The 17,054-nt window shown below is 37.2% G+C and overlaps 4 protein-coding genes across 4 annotated transcripts; all 4 read left to right on the top strand.

Annotated features, from left to right (window-relative positions):
- Window positions 1-130: 130 nt before the first annotated feature.
- Window positions 131-2,397, top strand: LOC100122358 (WD repeat-containing protein 46). The gene is made up of 6 exons (XM_001605913.4): window positions 131-303; window positions 430-757; window positions 838-1,195; window positions 1,277-1,918; window positions 1,998-2,111; window positions 2,191-2,397. The coding sequence occupies exons 1-6, from the start codon at window positions 291-293 to the stop codon at window positions 2,299-2,301; spliced, it is 1,566 nt and encodes a 521-aa protein (XP_001605963.1). The 5' UTR covers window positions 131-290; the 3' UTR covers window positions 2,302-2,397.
- Window positions 2,398-2,504: 107 nt separating this feature from the next.
- On the top strand, window positions 2,505-8,279 carry LOC103317239 (CTL-like protein 2). The gene is made up of 9 exons (XM_008214602.3): window positions 2,505-2,847; window positions 4,147-4,188; window positions 4,280-4,321; window positions 4,410-4,529; window positions 4,631-5,315; window positions 5,387-5,674; window positions 5,746-6,252; window positions 6,336-6,627; window positions 6,723-8,279. The coding sequence occupies exons 1-9, from the start codon at window positions 2,832-2,834 to the stop codon at window positions 7,011-7,013; spliced, it is 2,283 nt and encodes a 760-aa protein (XP_008212824.2). The 5' UTR covers window positions 2,505-2,831; the 3' UTR covers window positions 7,014-8,279.
- Window positions 8,280-9,785: 1,506 nt separating this feature from the next.
- On the top strand, window positions 9,786-12,963 carry LOC100122390 (choline transporter-like protein 2). Its single transcript, XM_016983162.3, has 7 exons — window positions 9,786-10,244; window positions 10,535-10,660; window positions 10,734-10,806; window positions 10,889-11,182; window positions 11,248-11,568; window positions 11,652-11,943; window positions 12,014-12,963. The coding sequence occupies exons 1-7, from the start codon at window positions 10,214-10,216 to the stop codon at window positions 12,317-12,319; spliced, it is 1,443 nt and encodes a 480-aa protein (XP_016838651.1). The 5' UTR covers window positions 9,786-10,213; the 3' UTR covers window positions 12,320-12,963.
- An 802-nt stretch (window positions 12,964-13,765) lies between these two features.
- LOC100122405 (choline transporter-like protein 2) lies at window positions 13,766-16,858 on the top strand. Its single transcript, XM_001605961.6, has 7 exons — window positions 13,766-14,402; window positions 14,703-14,828; window positions 14,900-14,996; window positions 15,072-15,359; window positions 15,433-15,750; window positions 15,826-16,117; window positions 16,195-16,858. Exons 1-7 carry the CDS (start codon window positions 14,372-14,374, stop codon window positions 16,495-16,497), a joined length of 1,455 nt encoding a protein of 484 aa, XP_001606011.2. The 5' UTR covers window positions 13,766-14,371; the 3' UTR covers window positions 16,498-16,858.
- Window positions 16,859-17,054: the final 196 nt, after the last annotated feature.

Here is a 17,054-nt window from a genome sequence, read left to right as displayed (position 1 = left end):
ATAATATTGAGTATATATAAGCAAAATACAGAAGAGATGCTTCCTTACGGCTATTTTTCATGAAATTCGTCGACGACTGATAGATTGGCACTGCCTGATTGGTCGGAGTAGAAAGTGCTCTGTTGAGGTTAGAAAGCCGAAGCATCGGCTCGTCATATGGTTTTGGAGCATCGAGACCGCAACAGGCACACGTGTTTTGCCAGTGCCGTTGTCATGTGTAAACATTAGTTTTATTAGTTTAATTTCATGTTTAGTTTTGTGTAATTTGGGACGAAAATTAACACGCCAAAATGAGTGCACAGGGTAAGTGTTTTTGCATTAAATCTAGCTAGACTTTTTTTACTTTTGCATTCGTATTATGAATTTTTCAAAAACGTAAAAAATTGTTATTAACGCACAGCAACTTTAATATATTTTTATGTTTGACAGAGAAAAGTAAGGCGTCGGGGAAGAAACTTCCCATCGACAAGGAGAAGATAGCGAAATATGATAGAGGACCTGGCGTAAACTTAAAAAAAGGAGTCAAGAACAAAATCCATAGGCAGAGAATGCGCCAGAAAGAAAAGGTTCGCGACACTATGGCTGAACAGGCTGCACGAACAGAGATGTTGTTAACTGAGGATTATGGTTTCCTGGAAACAGATGCTGGAGAAACCACTACGCAATTCAAACAAAAAGAAATTGCTGAAAATGTAGATATTACAAGCAAAACAAAATTCTTTGAATTGAACTTGAATTTCGGACCCTACAAATTGAAGTATTTATACACTTCTTGATGAAATTAATTGACATGTTTGTTCCATTGTTATTGACTTTGTTATTTAAATTTTTTCATAGCTATACAAGAAATGGCAGGCATCTTGTAATCGGTGGTAAAAAAGGACATGTAGCTGCATTTGATTGGGTGACGAAAAAATTGGCTTGTGAAATGAATGTCATGGAATCTGTTCATGATGTGTGTTGGCTTCACATTGAAACAATGTTTGCAGTAGCACAAAAAGATTGGGTGTACATCTATGATAATCAAGGAATTGAACTCCATTGCCTCAAGAGGATGAATCAAGTCACACGTCTAGAGTTCTTACCTTATCATTTTCTTTTGGCATCTGCATCAGCACTTGGTGGTCTTACATGGTTAGATGTTTCTATAGGCAAAATCATTTCTCGTTATGATTCCCAAATTGGAAGAATAGATGTAAGTCATTTACAACTCCTTTACTTGTAAGAAATATATATTTTTATATACAATTCAAATACAATTTATTTAATTGCATAGGTAATGAGGCAAAATCCCTATAATGCATTATTATGTGTGGGGGAGTCAAGAGGAGTAGTATCTATGTGGTCACCCAATTCACATCAACCATTGGCAAAAATGTTGTGTCACAAACAGGCAATAAGCTCCATTGCAATACATCCTTATGGAACATACATGGCTACAAGCTGTCCAGATCGTTCCCTAAAAGTATGGGATGTGAGACAATTAGCTGGACCAGTTCAAAATGCAATTCTGCGTTCTCCAGCACAACACTTATCTTACAGTCACCGTGGTCTGCTAGCTGTGGGAATGGGAAATGTTGTTGAAGTATTCACAGACACTAATAGTGACATCAAACCTTATCTTCGTCATAAATCTAACTGGGGCATCTCGGATGTGCAGTTCTGTCCTTATGAAGATGTTCTAGGATATGGTACTGCTAAGAGTTTTGCATCGATTTTAGTGCCAGGAAATGCAGAAGCTAATTATGACGCTTTAGAGGTCAATCCATACCAAAAGAAAAAGCAAAGGAAAGAGGGTGAAGTTAAATCTCTTCTTGACAAAATTCAACCTGAGCTTATTACTTTGGATGCTACCACTATTGCCGAAATCGATGTTCCTACATTGCAAAATAAGATGGAAGCTAAGAAAAAACTACTCGTAAGTTTCTTCATGCAATGTAATTTTTTCAACAATTATCTCTACTTTGTATTATTGTTATAATCAATTGTTTTTCTAGTTCATAAAACCGAAGAAGATCGACTTTAAACCACGCAGAACAAAGGCTAAAGGAAAGGGTGGCACTGCTAAGGTCGTCAGATCTAAGAAGGCATTGAAGGAATTAGCGCGACGGGTCAGTATAGAAATATGTTTACAATGGGAATTTAATGAAGAAAAAATGCTAATTCATGTTATGGTTTGGTTTTTCGCAGGAGGCTGTCCAGGCAATGCGCGAAGCGAAGGTCCTCATCGACACTAAAAAGAAGGAGGCGCCAAAGAAGTCTTACGGTGTTCTGGATAGGTTTTTACCTAAAACTAACTAAGCCTAGTTTAAATTCCGCCATGTATTTAAGTTGTACAAAGTATGATAAAACAATTTAACGGATATGAAATGTTAAAATAAACATTTTTTTAAAATACTCGTATCGCGTCTTTGCAACATACATCAACATTATCGACCACACGAATTGCGCATATCGATTGTAAATACCGATTGACACATCATCGATCCGCCCAAGAAGTCATGGTCCACCCCATCCCCCATTTGATCTTTGGGCTACTTATACGTCAGAGGGAAAAAATTGGGTATTACTCGTGGCTGCGGCGCGGCGGACTGTGTGAGGACAGTGACGCATCCATTGGTCGGCGTATAACGCCTGCGTAAGATCTGTCTATACGCACTTGGGGGGGTTGAAGGGTCGAGAAAACAAACTCTAAGCATACGCAGACCAGAATCCGCTAGGAGTGCGCGTCCCGTTTGCCGTTACTGGGGAAATCCTGCGTTCGATTTTTGACGTTTAGTGTTGTATAGCGAAGAGAGTTTCGATTTTGACGTTTAAATTTTGGCGCTTCCATGGAGTTTACAGAGAGTGAGTTTTGGTGTTTGTACATAGTCCGTTTGCGATTTCTAATTGTTATATTGCTGAATTAATTTGAATCAAATTTGATTTACTTTTATTCGAGTGATTTTATTTTTCTACTTTTTGCAAAGATCTAGAATTTCAAGCTCGTTTCAAGTTTTTATTATTATCGTGATTGTGAGCACTATTTTCTATTCAGTTAAAATTAATTAAATAAGTAGTTAGAATACTGTGCAATAACGTATTTCTTTTGTTATAAAGTGCGCATTACAATTATTTTGATGCTATACACGTTTTTCAAAGAAACGGTATAAAAATTTGTTAATCACCAATCGAATAACCCATTATTTTTTTAAAATTGTTGATTTATATAAATAATCATAATTTAAAAAATTGCATCCATTACACGTAGATAAGAAAAAAACTTGTATTTTCCGTTTTTCTAAGCAAAGAATAATAAAGTGAAAAAATTGTATAAATATTATTTGATGTTATACGAGATATGGCAAAGCAAAGCCAAACGAAATAAAGGGGAAAAAATCCGCTATGGGCTTTCGCAAAGGGCTGCGCACCCTCGTATTCTATCTCTTTAAGCGGTTGGCGCCAGTCAGTCTTTGCGTAATGGCATTCGGTCGCGCATAGTTTACGGCCTGCTTTATACAATTACGAAAATAAGAGAAAAATATTTTAGGGTGTATACATGCGCTCGTGAATTCTCACGTTAATTAAATATCGCGTGTAAAACAAGCGGCGTGACGCTGTAACATTAGGCGTTATGAAATTTTTAATCAGACCCTACATTCTGTCCACGCCTATTTTGGGGCACATATATTTCTACGAAGTTACGCGGCTGCGTATAATATTGAATAAAATATTTTGGCGAAGGGAATTTTCGGCTGTATTATTCTATGTATGTAAATTCAAATATTTACTTTAAAAATTGATATTTATTTTTATCAATTTAATACTATCATATGCGAATATCGAAGCCCTTTGCGAAAAATTAAATGTTTACTTTTTACTCTGCCAATATGGAGCCTTTTCGAAGATGAGCAGAGAGGATTTAACGGCAATTTTTACTACATTCGCTTTAACGCTTTTCAATATCTCCGGCATGTGGGCGTGTGCAATAAAATTAACTCAGCCAGTCGTCAAATAAAGTAGAGTAATTGATGGATGCTTATAAACGTTTGGAGAGTCTATAATCAAGGTCTTTACGACGCAAACGACTTCTTTTACGAATACTGTACTGTATATACATCAATTGCAATATTTCTAATGGTTTATAATCGATTTTACACTTCAAAGCGTACCTGGAAAACGAGGCGTCGACAAGCAAACAAGGATATGGTAATTGTTATTTGACATTTCCTAACGTAGATGATACATTTTTCTAAAAATTCGCACAAAAAAATGGTAACGTCGTTTCTTCACTTTAAAGCGGACGTGGAAATCGAAGCACCAACAAGCAATGAAAGATACGGTAGTTAATTTTTTGCATTTCTGCACTAAATCGTACAAAAATATTAGATGATTATTTTTAAAAAAATTGCAAATTGATAAACTTGCAGGTGAAAAACTGCAGTTTGATCCAGCAGGCCCCTTTGAAAAGAATCGTTTCCGCACCGACTTCTGCTGGCTCATGGGATTTCTGGTCTTCCTGTGTGTCTGGTTAATAGTAATAATTTACGGTAAGTTTACATAAAAAATCGCTCATCGAATTTCCATAAGTTATATACATCGATACATTGGAAAATATTAAAATATCTAAAATCGAACCGAAAACTTTCAGCATTTTCTGCCGGTGACATAGGCAAATGGCAGGGTCTGACAGACAGTCAGGGCCGGGTCTGCGGCTACGACCTGGACGTCTACGACAGGCCCTACCTTATGCAGTACAACAAAGAAGAGTGTCCAAATCACGAATGTCTGATGTGCGTAAAAGAATGTCCTACATTCACTTTCAACTACCACAACCACAAGGCGTTGGTAATGAGGATGGTGCTAGCCAACTCAACAATAAACTCGACAGCGGTGCCGACAGAATCCACAACAATAACGACTTCGATGACGAGCGAGTCAACGACTTCGACGAACGAGGCAACGATGTCCAGTTCAGGGATCGAGACGACCGTCGCAAGCTCCACAGTGTCGAGCTTGCAGAGCGAAACGACGACTGAATCAGCAAGATCGAAACGACAAGTTAAAAGCAAGCGTAAATATTCGACGTCGAATATCCATACGTATCTGACTTTCCAGGAGATGAAGAAATACATGATCTGCAGACCGGATGTTAAGTTCAAGGAGTCCATAACGTTCGAAGAGCTCGATTACATGGTCAAAGAGAGAATGTGCGCGTTGGATTATTACAAGAGCGAGAGCCAAGAGGGAGGCCTGTGCTATGCTTTTAACGAAACCGGCCGCGACAGCTGGCGGCACACCTTGCCCAAAATCAGCAGGGATATCCGCAACACTAAGTAAGCGTCTATTCCTGCATTATTTGTATAAAAATAAAGGATCAACTTATAATCTTATAATCTCTTTGCAGATACTCCGTAATAGGCTTCATCCTGCTGAGCGCTTGTATGGCTCTGATGAGCATAGCTCTCATGCGCTGGTACGCCCCGGCCTTCGTTTGCGGATCGATCTTCACCGTGTGCGCCGTTGTTTTCTACTTCATTTACGAGTCCTGCATCAAAAGAGCCGAGAGCAAAACCAACGGTGTACTTCTGGCCCTCTTCATCTGCGTAGTGGTGCTCGTACTCATTGTCCTCGTTTGCATATACTACAGAAAGGAGATCTACCTGGCTTGCCAGATGATACGCGAATCCAGCAAGTTCGTGAAATATGCGATTCTTCTTAAATTTTCTTTGCTGCGGATTTTGGAATAATCGCCATTCTTTCCAGAGCCATAATGAGCATACTCTCGAGTTTGGGCGTCTCCTTCGTCTGCTTCCTTGTTTACATTCTCATCCTGACCCTCGGCGTGAGCGTCTACTTTTCCTTGACGACCATCGAGTCGCCGGACTATCGCGTTTACTACGCGAAAAACGCAACCTTCTACGATCAACCCGAAGACAGAATGGTAATCTACAAAGAAAGCTGCGACTGTCCCGATGAGCTCGGTTACTCGGACGATTCCACCTGCGATCCGACGACCTTTGAGGCCGCGTGTTACAACAAAGACGAAGACAGGAAGTGCGTACTGTCAGGTTGCTATCTGCATAGCATGAAGTCGAAAAGCGCCGGATTTCTGCATCTTCTCAACTTTCTCGGACTCTTCTGGAGCTACGGGTTCGTGGTAGGTTTCGGAGATATGATACTGGCCAGCGCTTTCGCCACCTGGTACTGGACCTTCAACAAGAAGATCTTGTCGTATCTGACGATCATCGAAGGATTTTGGAGAGTCAGCACGTACGTTCACCGAGCGCTCCGTTAACGTTACCAATGGATCATAAAAAAAGGATATAGATTTGATAACACGATGTCGATTTCAGGTACCATTTGGGAACGATAGCCCTCGGCGCCCTAATCATAGTCATCTGCACGATAATACGCTTCATAATCAAGACCACGTACAAGGGCCTGAACAAAGTCAACAAGCCCATAACCGCTCTGATCCTCTTGAATCTAAAATGCTGCTTCGATATCTTGGAGAACTTCTTGGAGTTCGTCAATCGTCGAGCTTATATCGCGTGCGCGATCCACGGCACTGACTTCATTCAGTCCGCCAGATCGGCTTATTATCTCATCAAGCGTAACATCGCACGCGTCATTCTCGTTTGTCAGGTATATATAATCCGTCGTTATCCGCGCATCGCTGTCGATCGATCGATAGTCCAATGATCTGCGCTGACGAATTAGTAACCGATTTTTGTTTTCAGGCAACGCACTGGATGCTCTTCGTCCTCATAGTTCTGATCTCCAGTATAACCACGAGGATAGCCGTCGGCTATTACGACAGTCGCAGCGAAGATATTAGCTTCATCAGCGTACCAGCGTTTTTGGTGTTCGTAGGTTCGTATCTGGTGACGCGTCTGCTGCTTCGGGTCGTCGAGGTGGCCATTGACACAATTTTCCACTGTTTCCTCGAAGACACCGAGCGCAACGACGGTACCAATGAAAGACCCTACTTCATGAGCGATGAGCTCACCAAGTTCCTGCAGAAGAAGTGATAAGCTGTTGCGTATAAAATATATAGCTTCAGCTCGACGTGCAATATTATTGATCGGAAGTTAGCTTTGCCGTGTCATCGCGATATTTTGTGTGTGGTATGTTGAATCTCATCGACCCCTTGGCAATAATATATAGAATGAATATAGCGGTGTTATGTATACTTATATTTGAACGGGAGATCGCATATATTATATATATATATAATTTATCAAGGTTTTTTTATCTGAATGAGTTTCTCGAGATTTTAACATCTTTTGTATTGAGTCATACTATATAGATAGAATTTTTAGTGGAGCGTTAAATTATCAGAGAGACGCAATCGAAGAATTGATTAATTATCGGTGTTGTATACGTTATTTATTGTAATCAAGTTATTTGTGAGATTCGATCTCCGTTACGTATAATTAACTTCACTTTGAATCATGGAGAGAACAATTAATAAGTGTTAATGAATAGTTGAACTTGCTTATTTATTATAGTTATATTAATTGATTAATAAAATCACATAATGTATTTATATTTATAATTATAATATTTATAATATAGTCGATATATATGCGTTGAAAATATAACGCAAACTCGCGGTGTATGACAATAATTATATATACATGCCTGTTCAATGTCTACTGACATAATAATTATGAGATTCTGTTGAATAACGACCTTTACATTGTAAAAGTTTAGGAATGATATTAAGACAACTTTTATTATTGTAATTTATATCTTGCTAATATAACGCGAATATATTACGAAAATGAGATTAAGTAAGTCAATATATCATAAAAACAGGAGCAATCAAGCGAGTGTGGAAAGTCAAAATGAAAGTACTTATAGCTATGTTATTCTTCGGCAGTATTAACTCGATAGAAATATTAAAAACGTTCGTATAAAGTTTTAATCAGAATGTATGTGCGTGTTTATAAAATGTAAGCGTTTGTCTATATTCTAAGTAAACTCACATCATCAGAACGTAACATAAAACGCAAAGATTTATAATTGTTATATCATGAGTATCGAGATTTTAAATAAATTTTCATGGCTCCCCGCGCACTGTAGAAAGCAAAAAATCATGATTACAGAACACGTTTTTCGGAATTTTCAAGCTTGTGATAAAATATGTAACAATTTTATCTCTTTGATACAAGCAATGAATCATTGTGCTTCTGTAAGGCCTCACTTATACTTACATTGTCAGTATATTATAAAAGTACGTACAGCATATTATATTATAATGTCGGCAGCAAAAATAAATCTGTTATTGTAAATTGCCGTGCGCTTTGCAAATTTATTCTTTAAGCGTTGATTCTACTTGATGAAAATACAATACTTTTCAAAAAATGGCATGGGCCATGGGCATTTCCCACTTCGTCGATCTGGCGATGTCCACTCGCGCGCAGGAGTTTTAAGGCCGTCCATATATACTAACATTTTTTTTTACTTTTGTTCCCATCTTTCGCGTTAACCTTGAATCTCTGCCTCTCTCTCTCTCTCTCTCTCTCTCTCTCTCTCTCTCATCTTTATTATCTCTGTCCTTGCCGTATACCTCTCCAAAGTTACGCCTACATACATGTATAAAATGTAAAGATATTCTATACACAAGGGCTCCGAAATTATATTTATCGCCACGCCAAGGCACTACCGCTAACTGAATCATAGAAATGATATTGAAGATTCGTGACCATTGGAGTCTCTAACGAAGATAGATTTAGATAAAGTAAATCGAATTAAATTCAATTTTTTGAAAATATTTTGAGATATCCCACTAATCTTGCGTTATTCTTATTGAATCTACTATTATAAACAATTCTAATAAAACTCGGATATCATCTCCCTTTTGAATTTTTACGCTTATAGTATTATATAAAAGATGAATATGATGAAATGTATCGAATAACTAAGTATCGAAAAAATGCATTTGTGTGGAAAAATAATGAGTCTATATAAAATGAATAATTGACAATGAAGAATAATAACTATTATGGTATTGCAAAATTTTGTTTCGCAAACAGAGATTATAATGAAAATAACAAACTCAGCCATAAGAATAATCGAGCAGCAGTCAACCTGAAATTGTGAATTTTGCCTGAGCCAATTAGCTGTTATACTTCGAACTGGCAAGGCCAGATTGATATCGTCGGCGGAGCTATACAGCAACTATACGTTGAATTCAGCAGTTCTCTTCTTGGCTTAGTTACAGCCGTAATCATCCGACTAAGGGGTTGCTCGAAGAGACGAAAACAAGACTCCGCAGCGAATGCAGTCGGACACCTTCACAACACATCGAAAGTGCATTACTCACGAGAGAAGAGTTAGAAGTTTTGAAAATTCGTACATTACGAATTACATTGAAGTATACGCGTACAAGTATTCGGCACAAACACGTACGCGTATACGGGTGTGGTGGTGGACGCCCGCGTGGGAATTCCAGCGCCGCAGCGGACTTTCAGAAAAATTTCGATTTGTTTTGTCAAGTCTCGGGTCTTTCATTCGGTTATTACGATATAGCATCGACCGGCCTTATATTATAATAAAAAGCAAAGGAACACAAAGTGTCGAGATGACTGTTAACAAACAAGAGAATTACGGTGAGTGTCGTATGCACAGACTTTTCAAAGCGCTTGAAATTGGCTGCCAAACTATAATTACCCATGAGCGTGCGGAAAAGTGCGGGATGATATGTAGCTGAGAATTAACCATCAATGCACATGAATGAAAAAAAAAAAAAAAAATTAGCTTGTCGTGATTTGGTTCGAATTGTTTTTCCTCAAAACCAATTTAGAGACTAGTATATAGGCTTTGGTTTAATTATCAAGCTTACACCCCTTCGCAGCTCTCTGCGAAGTTGTAAAATAGTCGTAAACTTTCGACGATCTCGCAGTCTGCTGGCTAAGGGATTTAAGGGCTTTTGTTTTATCCGTAACACACTGTATTGACTTAAATCCTAAAATGTACTCTATACATTTCTGGACCAAACATTACATTTGAATTGTAAAAAAAATACTACTGAGTATCTATACATATAGTTTCCTATAGTATAAAGTTTTATCGGTTAATATCGACTTGTATCTTATCGCTTTTTTCACAGGTATAAGTGCCAGGGCAGCGATGAGAACAGCTACGTGTTCAGTGACGCTTGGACCATCAAGGGAAGTATTGCTTTTATTTATAGTATAAGTTGACTAAAGAAGAAACTGCCAGGATGGCTGCGAAAAAAGAGGAAAAGGATTACGGTGCGTTAAATTATATATGTTTTCGAATCCATTTTTTCTGACTTCACTCATTCTATTCTTTATCGATGACCGTTTCGATGACGTTATAACGTACGCCGCCAAAAGAGTTTGCGATCTTTCATGTGATAAGGTAGCTTTTAGTGCTCATCTTCGTCTCTGCTTAAGACTCGTGTTGAATTGTATCATTTTTCCCCCTTATAAGATAACGTACTATTTTAATACTTACATTATATTCGTATTCATTGTTGCTATAATATTTGGGGAATGATGTTTTAATTGATATTTTTTAGGAAAAATGATAGAGTATGATCCGTTATGGAAGGGTCCTATGAGTGAACAGCGCACTCAAACTGATTCTAGTTTTCTCATAGCGTTCGTAGTTTTTATGTGCATATGGATTGCCATTTCAGTTTATGGTAGTTATTGGTGATTTTTTCACTTGAAGTATAAAAATCATGAAGGCGTATATATTAATTGATGCTTTTGCAGCTTTAATTGCAGGTGATATCGATGAATCATATCTTAATGAGAGGGGTCGCGAAAATTGGTATAAAGCAGCAAAGTAAGAATCCATACATTTTTGACAATAGGTATAAAACTTGTGACACGTATTTTTGATAGCAAATATACATTTTCAATTTCAGAATTAGTATTGGATTTTCAATTTTGGCTGGAATTGTGTCAATAATATTTATTGTTTTATTAAGATGGTATGCAAAATTTATGGTTTATACGGCAATTGTTGTGATTTGCATTGGATTATTGGGTTCAATCATTTACGTAGGTATTATTTATAAATCAATGAATACAGGAGATAGCAGTAGATTCATTGTCTGGTTGATAATGATGTCTGCATTGCTTTTGTTAATAATAGCATTTACTATTTGCTATCGCAAAAAAATTAACATTGCCTGCGAAATAATACGAGAAGCTAGCAAGTATGTTCATGGCTGTTTCTATTTTTAAAGTTTAATCAAATTCACTAATTATTTTATACTTTCAGGGCCGTTATGTTCTTTCCATCGTCTCTCGCATTCCCAGTTCTTCCATATTCGTTGTATACTGCTGCAACAATTTATTCTTTTATTGTTCTATTATATTTATCAGGTATTCATGGTCATACAAATAACGGTCACGATGAAACGCCGACTCACATTTACTTGTTACTTGTTATACACATCTTTGGATATTTTTGGCTATGTGGTTTCATTACTGGATTTACACGAATGACTCTCTCTGGAAGTTTTGCCACTTGGTACTGGACTATCCAAAAAGCTTATGTTCCAAAGTTTACAATTTTGCAATGCATGGGCACCACTGCACGGTATTTATCGTTTTTAACCGGTTGGCAAACAATACAATAATTATATTCATTTTTTATTTTTTCTACGAATTTTTTTGTCATAGATATCATCTTGGAACTATAGCTTTTGGATCGTTGATTATAGCCATATGCCAGCTAATCAATGCACTTTTATCTTATGCAAGAGACAAGTTGCAAAGCAGAGGAAATGTATTCGCTTGCCTATGCTTCGGTTGGTACCAATACTTGTTTCAAAATTTGGAAAGATTTGTGAAGTTCATGAGTAAGGGTGCATATGTAATGAGTTCCATGCATGGTACTGGCTTCGTACAATCAACTAAAGATGCATTCAATCTTTACATGAGAAACATTCTTAAAGTCATTGTTGCTAATGAGGTGATTTACTGATTAGAATTTGTTATTGATTTTGTAGTTCCACAAAAATTAACGTTTTTTTTCTTTTTAGGTGACTGATGGGGTTTTGTTTCTTGGTTCATTAATTACCATTGGTCTGTCAGTATTAACTACATGGAGTTACTGTGGAAGTCAAAACTTATATGACATAATGTCAATAGCTTTGATAACGGCAGCTGTCTTTTCGTTTTTAATTTCAATGGCTTTCTTCACGGTATTCAAGACAGCCGTTGATACAATCTTTCTCTGTGTTCTAGAAGATTACGAACGAAACGATGGCTCCGAAGAAAAGCCTTATTACTTGAGTTTGAAGTTACAATCGTTATTGTTTAAAAAACGAATCGAAATAAACGTCTAATGTATATCATTTTTACGTTTATAACGCCTTTTTATCATAATAAAAACAGTTCAAGGATTTGTTTCGCGAAGTGCCGTAAGTCTATATAGAATAGCCGGGAACAAAGTCGCGACGAATAACGAAAATAACTTCAATGTTCAATTTTTGTAAAATACAACAGAAAATGTTAGTACCTTTTCGAAATAAGTAAGTACACTTACAAGGAAAGTCCACGCGCTCCGGTTCATGCAGATGTGGCTGAAATTGTAAAAAATGATTTTGCACCGAAACCATGGTATAAATCATGCGAACGCTTGAGCACAACTCAACATTTGCCGCTTGGACTAGCACAACTCACGCATTATCTGCAAAGACTATACAGTGGCAGAACTTAGAGCTAGCAGTGCCGTACATCGCGGCTAATCTCTTAAACTTGAAGTTGTGCTAGTTTTTATCGAAAAATTATTGAAGTGTGCTAGTCTTCATAGAAAGCGACGAGAATACAATAATTTAAAAAAATAGAGCTAAAATTAAGCCACAGAATTGTATTTCGTATTTTTATATGAAAAATGCCATTTAAACATCGGCACACACTGTAGTTGATATTAAAATACGAGTAATTTATACATACGGTAAAGGCAGAATAAAAAATATATGAGCTTACAGTTCTGAGTTATTGAGCATACAAGACTTTGTTTCTAAACTATAAACCTTTTCCTAAAACTGCGAACGCTGTTGCTTTTCAATGATAAGCCTTATATACTATATTTTTTGGCGTGCGTTAATTGCTCAGTTTGTTCGAGTCTTCGTTATCAATATAAATTATATAAATAACGCTTATCGCTCTAGTGCGCAACACTAATTCCGCTGCAATTGAAGAAGAGAAGAGTAAAAATCTGTACATAAATATACAAGATATTATATTATGTTCACTTTTCCATTCTCACTTTGTATTACGCAGGCATTGAATCAAAGTACGTATTCAGAATATGTCGTATATTTTCGTGTGTGTGTGTGTGTATATAAAAGCCATAAATTCAACCGACAACTCAAAAAATTCAAAATTTACTCCAGTCCCCTCTCGGGCTAACCCCGCCACTATATAGTACATACCCACTCGTAAAACAGGACCGAGCGTGCACAAACCAGCGGAGAGGAGAGCCGAGAACCCGCTCTCACACGTAAACAGAAACAACGCAACGGACTTTGACTTCACTGCGGCGGGAACATAAAAAGACATATATGTATAACACACGAGCATTTCTCCTCCAGATACGCCCCTATGTGTGCCGCGGCGCGAGTCTCGGTGTACGCATATTCTGTAAAACATTACAACACACCTGTCGACGGTCCCCCCATTTTTTAAATCTATTTCCGTCGAAAGCTGAAACAACCCGAGAAAAAAGTATAAATAGAATATATACTTATCTATACCGGCGAGGTCCTCCCACTCTCCGCGAAATTCGCGCGCGTGTTATTGAGAGAGTCTGCAACGATATCGCGTCTGTCCGCGGGGATATCGGAACTCGATGGCTTTTCGGGCTATCGTTCTACTTTTTTGCATGCCTCTCTCTCTCTCTCTCTCTCGTGAGAGAGAAAAAGAATTACGCAGTTTTGTAAGCTACAGACGTATATAGGAAGAAGATACTCACGGCCTTGTGTAATACAGTTGTTACACGGGAGTATTTGTAAGTGATCAAGGACAACGCACGCAGGCGCGTATGCGTGCCGCGGAAGACGCCGAGCTCCCCATCCGCAGCGTATGGGATTACTCATCGCGTTGTGCTATATAGCGGTAGTAGGCTGTATTATACACACACACACACACACACCATCAGTTTCTTTCCGGCATTCCGGCGCCCTGGTTCGGGAGCGGCGAAGATTAATTTTAGCATCGGCGAGCTTGGGTTTTTACGCGGCGGCGGCGGCTGCTTTCGAGCGTTCGTTAAACAAGTGCCGGCGCCGCTACGCGCTCAGTGACACTTGGGCTTTCGCCGAGTCTGATGCGGTGTGCTTAGTGCGCGTTTAATTTCTAGGTTGGTTCAAAAAGGAACCCATTATTATACTGCCAGGATGGCTGCGGAAAACGAGCAAAAGGATTACGGTGAGCATAACATTATAATAAGCTGTGTCGCTCGTCGACGTGTCTATCGGAAGCGGTTGAATCATCTTTGCCGGACTTTATTGATTTCTAGATTATAGCTCGCCAATAAATACAAGTTGATAAAGCGCTTCTATTTTTATCTGTTTTAATTTAAAAAATCGTCGTTTAGTCCGTTGTTGATGCAGCACCTGTGCGTCCGGTATTGTACAGATTAAAAAAAAACTTTCTGAATACTATATTTTTAATAATCATTGTGATGAAGTTTGAAGAACGATGATTTAATTGATGATATCCTTTTAGGTAAAAGGATAGAGTATGATCCGCTATGGAAGGGTCCCTTGCAAGAGAAACGCACCCGAACGGATTCTAAATTTCTCATAGCATTTGGAGTTTTCATGCTCATATGGATTGCCATCTCTGTTTATGGTATTTATTGGTACATTTTTTAAATTGCTACAGAAATCAAAAAGCATATTGATTTACTCCTTTTTTTGCAGCTTTAGTAGCAGGGGATTTCAATATTGCAATGAAGGAGCTGCAAGACAAATATGAGAGTAATCCATGGAATTACAATAGTGTAATTCATGCAATGAAGTAAGGACCAATAAATTCTTGATTGTACGTGTTTGTAAAACTTTTTTGATACAAAAAATGCATTTTTAATTTTAGAATTGGTATTGGATTTTCAATTTTGGCTGGAATTGTGTCAATAATATTTATCATTTTATTAAGATGGTATGCAAAATTTATGGTGTACACGGCTATCGCTGCGATTTGCATCGGATTGTTAGTTGTAATCATTTATGTGGCCGTCTTATCTTCTTCACTCCATGACTCAAGCGGTTTAATTGCCATAATAGTAGTATTGACTATCATGCTCTTGGTAATAATAGGATGTGCTTGTTACTTTCACAAAAAAATTAACATTGCCTGTGAAATTATACGAGAAGCTAGCAAGTATGCATTATAAATTATATTTCTATTTTAGCATTTATATAAAATGAAGTTCATTAACTTTTTTTATTTTCAGAGCTGTTATGTTCTTCCCGTCATCTCTTGCCTTTCCAGTACTTCCGAATTTGTTTTACATCCTTGTAACAATTTTTGCCATGATTGTTTTAATGAATTTATTATTAATGGGAGAGATGAAGAATGGAAACTTCGAAGCGCCGCCTCACGTTTACTTCTTGCTTATCGTTTATCTCTTTGGATTTTTCTGGCTGTGTGGTTTCATTACTGGATTTGCAGAAATGACTCTGTCTGGAACGTTTTCTACTTGGTACTGGACTCTCCATAAAGCTTACGTTCCAAAAAATACCGTTCTACACTGCATGGGCACCACTGCAAAGTATTTATAGTTTTCAACTGTTTGACCAAGTATTCAATAACTTCTTTTTATCTAAATTATTTTTATTTCTTTTAGATATCATCTTGGAACTGTAGCTTTTGGATCATTGATTATAGCCATATGCCAGCTAATCAATGCACTTTTATCTTATGCGAGAGACAAGTTGCAACAAAGAGGAAATTCTTTCACTTGCTTCTGCTTTGGCTGGTACCAATATTTGTTCCAAAATTTGGAGCAATTTGTCAAGTTCATGAGTCGAGGTGCATTCGTAATGAGTGCTATGCATGGTACTGGCTTCATACAATCAACCAAAGATGCATTCAATCTTTACATGAGAAATATTCTCAAAGTTATTGTTGCTAGTTCGGTAATCTATCTTTTAGAATTTTTATCAATTCTTTATTTTGTTGTATCCAAAACATTCATGATGATTTCTTTTTGTAGGTAACCGATGGGATATTGATCCTTGGTTCATTAATTGCCATGGGAATATCAACATTAGCCACATGGAGTTACTGTAGCAGTCAGCATTTAGATCATGTAATGCCACCAGCATTTATATCAGTAATCTTCCTTTCTGCCCTCATTTCTTGGGGCTTCTTTATGGTACTCAAGTCAGCTATTGACACAATCTTCCTCTGTGTTTTGGAAGATTATGAGCGAAACGATGGCTCTGAAGAAAAGCCTTATTACATGAGTTTGAAGATACAATCTGTATTATTTAAGGAACAAAGCGAAAACGTTTAATATTCTATTTCTAAATTCTAAATCATTGTTCGAGTACTTCCTATTGTTATGTTAGATTTAAATCGACTAAAACAATGTTCTCGTGTTGATGTAAACTAAGAACTTATTTTGCAAAATATCATAGACACAACTATATTTTGTTTAACTAATTTTAAAGTGTAAAATGTAATGTTTAATTTTCTATGAAAATGTATATGATGCATTGATTTAAAAATGCAACACTCAGAGACTTCTGAAGGATAATTTGAAGTTGATGACATTGACTTAATTAAAGTACCTACATAACATATGTACCTCAAATGCAGCTTGGAGCTACAAAATACGAATCCTTGGAAAAATAAAGTTTTTTACAGAGAAACAAGCTTTCCTCTTACTATTATTTCTTCAAAATAATCGACGATTCATGAATTTCTTGAATTTGTCAAATCAAATCATTTGTATATCAATTCCTTTCGAGACCACAAAGTTCGCTAACTTGGAATTCGTAAAAATCAATGTTATCATTCAATCAATATACGCATATTACTCGTATAGCTCAGTATCTTTAGAATTCGAGC

The sequence above is a fragment of the Nasonia vitripennis genome, chromosome 2 (genome assembly GCF_009193385.2).
Source record: "Nasonia vitripennis strain AsymCx chromosome 2, Nvit_psr_1.1, whole genome shotgun sequence".
Lineage (NCBI taxonomy): Eukaryota > Metazoa > Arthropoda > Insecta > Hymenoptera > Pteromalidae > Nasonia > Nasonia vitripennis.
The sequence above is the reverse complement of the archived record's forward strand: the minus strand, read 5'-3'. Positions and strand labels throughout refer to the sequence as shown.

Bases quoted from the DNA above. Each gene is read 5' to 3' on its own strand.
- LOC100122358 (XM_001605913.4), top strand. The intron at 1,919-1,997 runs GTAAGTTTCTTC...TTGTTTTTCTAG, and splicing joins AAGCTAAGAAAAAACTACTC to TTCATAAAACCGAAGAAGAT. The intron at 2,112-2,190 runs GTCAGTATAGAA...GGTTTTTCGCAG, and splicing joins TGAAGGAATTAGCGCGACGG to GAGGCTGTCCAGGCAATGCG.
- LOC103317239 (XM_008214602.3), top strand. The intron at 4,189-4,279 runs GTAATTGTTATT...TTCACTTTAAAG, and splicing joins GACAAGCAAACAAGGATATG to CGGACGTGGAAATCGAAGCA. The intron at 4,322-4,409 runs GTAGTTAATTTT...ATAAACTTGCAG, and splicing joins AACAAGCAATGAAAGATACG to GTGAAAAACTGCAGTTTGAT.
- LOC100122390 (XM_016983162.3), top strand. From the start codon at position 10,214: ATGGCTGCGAAAAAAGAGGAAAAGGATTACG. The intron at 11,183-11,247 runs GTATGTTCATGG...TTATACTTTCAG, and splicing joins ATAATACGAGAAGCTAGCAA to GGCCGTTATGTTCTTTCCAT. The intron at 11,944-12,013 runs GTGATTTACTGA...TTTTCTTTTTAG, and splicing joins AAGTCATTGTTGCTAATGAG to GTGACTGATGGGGTTTTGTT.
- LOC100122405 (XM_001605961.6), top strand. From the start codon at position 14,372: ATGGCTGCGGAAAACGAGCAAAAGGATTACG. The intron at 14,403-14,702 runs GTGAGCATAACA...ATATCCTTTTAG, and splicing joins AAACGAGCAAAAGGATTACG to GTAAAAGGATAGAGTATGAT. The intron at 14,829-14,899 runs GTATTTATTGGT...CTTTTTTTGCAG, and splicing joins GATTGCCATCTCTGTTTATG to CTTTAGTAGCAGGGGATTTC.